This window comes from Trifolium pratense, linkage group LG3 (genome assembly GCF_020283565.1).
Source record: "Trifolium pratense cultivar HEN17-A07 linkage group LG3, ARS_RC_1.1, whole genome shotgun sequence".
NCBI classification, from domain to species: domain Eukaryota; kingdom Viridiplantae; phylum Streptophyta; class Magnoliopsida; order Fabales; family Fabaceae; genus Trifolium; species Trifolium pratense.
Genome location: NC_060061.1, coordinates 36,129,980 through 36,136,214, shown reverse-complemented (window position 1 = coordinate 36,136,214; position 6,235 = coordinate 36,129,980). Strand labels below are relative to the sequence as shown.

Sequence of the window (6,235 nt, the reverse complement as noted above, 5' to 3'; positions counted from 1 at the left end):
TGGTATGGCGATATGTCGCCTTGTTTTGAGTGGTGGTGCAAGTTTTTCCTTTTGGTGATGTCGATAATCTCGCCTTTCGTCATTGTGTACTTTCTGTTTTTGACGTCCCCTACGGGTGACGCCAGGGCCTTTCAACCTTGTTTTATTTTCTGTTTTTGACGTCCCCTACGGGTGACGCCAGGGCCTTTCAACCTTGATTTAATTTCTGTTTCTGACGCCCCCTACGGGTGACGCCAAGGCCTCTTAACCCTGATTTAATTTCTGTTTATGACGCCCCCTACGGGTGACGCCAAGGCCTCTCAACCCTGATTTAATTTCTGTTTCTGACGCCCCCTACGGGTGACGCCAAGGCCTCTCAACCCTGATTTAATTTCTGTTTCTGACGCCCCCTACGGGTGACGCCAAGGCCTCTCAACCCTGATTTAATTTCTGTTTCTGACGCCCCCTACGGGTGACGCCAAGGCCTCTCAACCCTGATTTAATTTCTTTTTTATTCAGGGTTCATAATTTGATCATGTTGACCTTGATTGACGTAAATGTTTTAACTGTGTAAGAGAACATGTGTAATATAATAAAGTTACTAAAATTTTGAAATTCAATGAGCCTCGATAAAAACCCTAGTTTGCACAAGGGAAAAGAGTGTCTCACTGTTTTTATTTATTAATGAAAATGGTTCTTATACATCATTAAAATAGTGCTGAAAAGGCATGAATTTACTTGTTCTTCCACAAGTGGCGTGATGCTCCGTAACTAGCTGTAGTAGAACTTTAAGTTTGCTATGTTCCATGTCCTGGGGAGGGTTCTTCCTTCCATAGTCTCTAAACGATATGCTCCTCCTTCAAAGGCTTCTTGCACATGAAAGGGGCCTTCCCAGTTTGCCGCGAACTTCCCTCCTTTATCCTTTCCCATGGGTCTTTTCAACACTAGATCGCCTTCTTGAAAACTTCTTTGTCTGACTCTCGAATTATAACGCCTGGCGGCCCTTTGCTTTATGGCGAATTCTCTGAAATGTGCTCTCTCCCTTCTTTCTTCGATCATGTCTAGATTCTCTTCCAAAGCTCTATCGTTCTCTTCCTGCGTTATGGTTTCTCTGCGCCAACTGGGAGGATTTATCTCCACCGGGATCATTGCGTCTGAACCATAGACCATTGTAAATGGCGCTTCTCCCGTCGAGGATTGGGGGGTGGTATGATACGACCAAAGAATGGGTGAGATGTGGGCTACCCAGGCCTCGCCTTTGCTATCTAGCCTCCTTTTCAATGCCCTTAGTATCACCTTATTTGCTGATTCTGCTTGTCCGTTAGCTTGTGGGTGTTCCACCGATATAAAGGTGTTTTTGATTCCCTTGCTTCGACAGAACTCTACGACCTTTTCGCTGGCGAACTGAGTACCGTTATCGGATACGATGTACTTAGGCAAACCGAATCTGCAGATGATTTTTTTCCAATAAAAATTTTTGACCTGTTCTGCCGAAATACTAGATACTGGTTCTGCTTCAATCCATTTTGTAAAATAATCAACGGCGACGATGATCCATCGTGCTTGTTTGTAGCCAACTGGAAATGGACCGACAATATACACACCCCACATGAAAAAAGGCCATGGGGCTAATACTGACTTTAATGGCTCCCCTGGTACGTGATGCAAATTGGCGTGTCTTTGGCATTTGTCACAGTTTCTTACATACATGGCGGTATCGTCGTGTATATCCGGCCAGTAAAATCCTGCTAAAGCCCTTGAACCGATATGACTGCCACACGATCCCTCGTGTACTTCGGACATGATGTGTTTTGCTTCTTCGTTACTAACGCATAGAAGGAGGGGGGATGCAAATCCCCTTTTATATAGCCTATCTCCTACCATAGAATACCATGCCGCCATCTTTTTCAACTTGAACGCCTTTTCCCTTTCTTTTGGGAGTTCATCCTTTTGGAGGTATCGGATAATAGGCGATCTCCAATCTTCTTCCTCTATCACCATCATCAAATCTTCTCCGCCGATGCTGGGAGTTTTAATCGTTTCTTGGATAACGGTTCTATGGCTACCGGGTTTTTTTGTGCTCGCCAGTTTTGACAATAGATCTGCTCTCATATTTTGTTCGCGAGGGACATAAACTAATTCGAACGAGTCGAAGTGTTTAGCTAGACTTTGCACTCCCTCCACGTATTTGATTAACTGTGGCTCTTTCGTCTGAAATTTGCCTGACACTTGGTTGGTTACCAGTTGGGAATCACTCATGGCTTTCAACTCCTTCACTTCCATGTCTTTTGCTAACTTCATTCCTGCTATCAAGGCTTCGTATTCAGCCTGGTTGTTGCTGGCTTTGAAGGCGAAACGTAATGATTGTTCTATCATAACGCCGTCTGGTCCTTCCAACACTACTCCGGCTCCACTTCCCCGTACGTTGGAGGCTCCGTCTACTGAGAGGGTCCAAGTCGCCGCTTTTTCAGTTGTTGGCGGGGTAGACATTTCTAATACAAAGTCGGCCAGTCTTTGCAATTTGATGGCCCCTCTAGGTGAGAAAGTGATGTCGAATTCTGACAGTTCGACGGACCATGCTACCATTCTTCCTGCTAGGTCTGGCTTTCTGAGGACGTTCTTGATAGGGTAATCTGTCCTAACAACTATCTTGTGGCTTTGAAAGTATTGTCTTAGTTTTCTAGCTGTGACAACCACCGCAAGAGATAACCTCTCTATTCTTTGATATCTTGTTTCTGCTCCTCTAAGGGTTCTACTTACAAAATATATAGGCTTTTCTTCGCCTTCTACTTCCTGAACCAGAGCTGAACTTAAGGCTCTATCAGAGACTGCAAGATAAAGGTAAAGGGTATTACCTGGTAATGGGCGCGTCAGGATGGGTGGTGATGCTAAAAATTCCTTTAATTGTCTGAAGGCTTCTTCACATTCGGGCGTCCAGGAGAATCTTTCATTTTTCCTAAGGGATGCGAAGAAGTGGAAGCCTTTTTCGCCCGCGCATGATAAGAATCTGGATAATGCCGCTATTCTGCCTGTCAAAGTTTGGACCTCTTTCACAGATGTAGGGCTTCTCATTTCTATGATGGCTCGACATTTTTCTGGATTGGCTTCTATTCCTCTGCTGGTGAGCATGAAACCTAGGAATTTTCCTGCTTGCACCCCGAAGGAACATTTCGCTGGGTTTAACCTCATGTTATACTTTCTTACTGACCCCAAGATGTCTAAAAGATCTTCGTCATGGTGATTTCCTTCGGGAGTTTTCACTACCATATCGTCAATGTATACCTCTAGGTTCTTACCTATTTGTTCGGAGAAAACCCTGTCCATCAACCTTTGGTATGTTGCTCCTGCGTTCTTCAACCCGAAAGGCATAACGTTGTAAAAATAATTGCAGGTATTCGACATAAAGGCTGTATGGCAGGCATCTATAGGGTTCATCTTTATTTGATTATACCCTGAGTAGGCGTCCATAAAACTCAACATTTTGCATCCTGAAGCACCATCAATCAACCTGTCTATGTTGGGCAAAGGATATGGGTCTTTGGGACATGCCTTATTTAGATCCGTAAAATCCACGCACATCCTCCACTTTCCGTTGGCCTTTTTCACCATGACGACGTTAGCCAACCAAGAGGGATATTTTATCTCTTCAATGAATCCAGCCTCTTTAGTTTCTCCACTTCTTCCGCTATTGCAGCTCGCCTTTCCTCCCCAACTTTTCTTTTTCTTTGGGAGACAGGTTTTGTGTTGGGTGATATTGATAGTTTATGTGTTATCACCCCTTCATCTATTCCTGGCATATCTGAGCGTTTCCATGCAACTAGGTCAGCGTTGTCCTTCAAGATTTTGATGATTCTTCTTCTCTCCTCATTGGGCAACGCCGTTCCTAAACTGGTTGTTTGGTGCGGGTGATCGCCGATTTGAACTTGCTCCAGGTCTTCTATAGGGCTCACCCTTCTGTCTTGAAATTCTTCCCTTGGATCCATGTCTGAATTTTCTATGATGTTTATGCCACCTGGAACTGTGGCTTGTCTTCTTTCGGATGCTCCATTTGTATTGGATGCTCGATGTCGTATCTTTAAGCTGGACTCGTAACATTTTTTGGCGAGGATCTGATCGCCTCTAACTGTTCCTACTCCTCCGTTATCGAGAGGGTACTTAATTGCTAGGTACAGAGTGGACATGGCCGCCCCTAAGGTGTTGAAAGCAGGTCTTCCTATGATAATGTTGTAGGAGGTGAACGGAGTTTTGACTACCAAATATCGCACTTTGATGGTCTTGGCGTTACTTCCCTCTCCGAAGGTAGTGAGTAATGAGGCGTAGCCCATCACGTCTACCTGTTCTCCGGAAAACCCCACTAGAGCTCCTGCGTACGGCTGCAATTGCTCCTCCGCTAATTGCATGGCCTTGAAAGCTTCCCAGTACATGATGTCTGCTGAACTTCCTGAATCAATTAGTACTCTCTTTACATCGCAGTTCAGGATTTGGACTTGTATTACCAGAGGGTCATCGTCATGGGGCGCTACCTCCAGGCCATCCCTTGCAGTAAATGCCAAATCCGGAACGTCGAGTGGTTGGGGTTGTCTCACGAGATATATCTCTGAGATGGCTCGACGCACATATCTTTTCCTTGCTGAGCTTGACTCACCTCCTCCTGAGAACCCCCCCGCTATTGTATTCACAGAGATCCTCTCCTTTGGAGGCTCTTTACTTGGCCCCTGAGTATCGCGTGGCTCTTGCCTGGGGATTTTTGGCACGACGACTCGGCCTTGCGCTGCATCGTCAATGAACCTTCGGAGGTGTCCGCTTTTAATCAGTTTTTCAATCAAATCTCTTAGGCGGAAGCACTTTTTCGTAGAATGACCTCTGCACCTATGGTAGGCGCACCAGGCGTTGTCGTTGAGTCCCATGGGGATATTGTTGGCTCTTTTTGGGGGGAGATTTGCCAAGCCACTGGCCAGAATTTCGTTTAACACGTACACTTTTGAAGTGTTTAATGGCGTAAACTCTTCCTCGGCGGGGTGATTCCTGAACTCTCTCCTTGGTGGTTGATGGTATGGCTTACCATGGTGCCTTTGCCATGTGTTTCTTTGATGACTTCCCGTTTTTGGTCGCAGGTGTTCTGGGGCTCTAGTAGCACGGCCTACATATTCCTTCTCCTTGGCGTCTCTTTGCCTTTTCTCGGCGTTGCTTTCTTCGCCCTTTATGTAACACTCCGCTCTCTTGTTTATCTCCTGCATTGATGAGGCTGGTTTTTGGGCTAAGGATTCGTTGAAATGTCCTGCTCTTAGCCCATTGTGGAAGGCCGCCACGAACATCTCCTGGTTTGGATTTGAGACCTTGATGGTGGCCTCGCTGAATCTGGCTAGAAAACTACGCAACGATTCGCCGTGGTTTTGGCGAATGGAGAATAGGCTAGTTGACGTGACTTTCACGTGTTTTGATCCGGCGAACTGGTGAACGAATTTTTTGTGAAAATCCGCGTAGCTTTCTATTGAATTTCTTGGAAGGTTCATATACCAACGCAAGGCTACATCCTTGAAGGTGCCGGCTAGTAGTTTACATTTCAGGTGTTCTGGAGCATTGATTATGGTGGTTTGTGTTCCAATTGCCATCAGATGCTCTCGAGGGTCAGTTTTCCCGTCAAAGGTAGGAAGGTGAGGAACTTTGATCGCTTCCGTGATTTGTGTATCCCATAAATGCTGTGCCAAAGGTTGTACGTCCATGATGTTCTCTCCTTCCTCCTCTTCTGAAATCATTTTCGCTTTTTCTTTCTCATGTGTTCTTTCGGCTTCGATAGCCGCGATCTGGGTCTGCAAACGCCGAATTTCTACGACGGCGGCTTGCAAGGTGTTAACGCTAGAATTATCGTTGTTTCCCTGTTCTCCAGCCATGTGGAGATGTTTGATTTTTTCGTCTAATTGATGTGATAGGCTGGGATCAAATGATTTTACCGCAGCCCCACGGTGGGCGCCAAAATGTTCTGGTAAAAACTCAAAGGGGGTTGTATTATTGATTAAATGGTGTGATTACACTTGGTTCAATCCCAACAACCCTGGGAGTTTTATAAGTCAGAAAAAGGATCCCCTTACAAATGAAAGCATGGAGCTATTTATAGAGCCTCTAGTCTTCTTCTCCAAGTAAGGATTCCTAGAAATCCGGTCTACAGCGCCTTCTTCGGTGACACAGCGTGAAAATAGGGATAAAGACCTTGGTCTCCAAGCTATGGAGGTTGCGGGAGGTTGGTTTCTTCCTTCCC

General features: G+C 45.6%; 2 protein-coding genes across 2 annotated transcripts; both read right to left on the bottom strand.

Annotated features, from left to right (window-relative positions):
• Positions 1-750: 750 nt before the first annotated feature.
• Positions 751-3,588, bottom strand: LOC123915022. Its single transcript, XM_045966182.1, has 2 exons — positions 1,688-3,588; positions 751-1,426 (listed from the first exon to the last, which is right to left on the bottom strand). Exons 1-2 carry the CDS (start codon positions 3,586-3,588, stop codon positions 751-753), a joined length of 2,577 nt encoding a protein of 858 aa, XP_045822138.1.
• Positions 3,589-3,617: 29 nt separating this feature from the next.
• Positions 3,618-5,870, bottom strand: LOC123915021. Its single transcript, XM_045966181.1, has 2 exons — positions 5,316-5,870; positions 3,618-5,210 (listed from the first exon to the last, which is right to left on the bottom strand). The coding sequence occupies exons 1-2, from the start codon at positions 5,868-5,870 to the stop codon at positions 3,618-3,620; spliced, it is 2,148 nt and encodes a 715-aa protein (XP_045822137.1).
• Between the last annotated feature and the right edge of the window lie 365 nt (positions 5,871-6,235).

What these genes read in the sequence shown, in the direction of transcription:
- LOC123915022 (XM_045966182.1), bottom strand. Translation starts at nt 3,588, where the DNA reads ATGGTGAAAAAGGCCAACGGAAAGTGGAGGATGTGCGTGGATTTTACG. An exon ending in ATACACGACGATACCGCCAT is followed by an intron (nt 1,427 to 1,687) that starts GTATGTAAGAAA and finishes AATCATCTGCAG; the next exon opens with ATTCGGTTTGCCTAAGTACA.
- LOC123915021 (XM_045966181.1), bottom strand. Translation starts at nt 5,870, where the DNA reads ATGGCTGGAGAACAGGGAAACAACGATAATTCTAGCGTTAACACCTTG. An exon ending in TCAGCGAGGCCACCATCAAG is followed by an intron (nt 5,211 to 5,315) that starts GTCTCAAATCCA and finishes TCATCAATGCAG; the next exon opens with GAGATAAACAAGAGAGCGGA.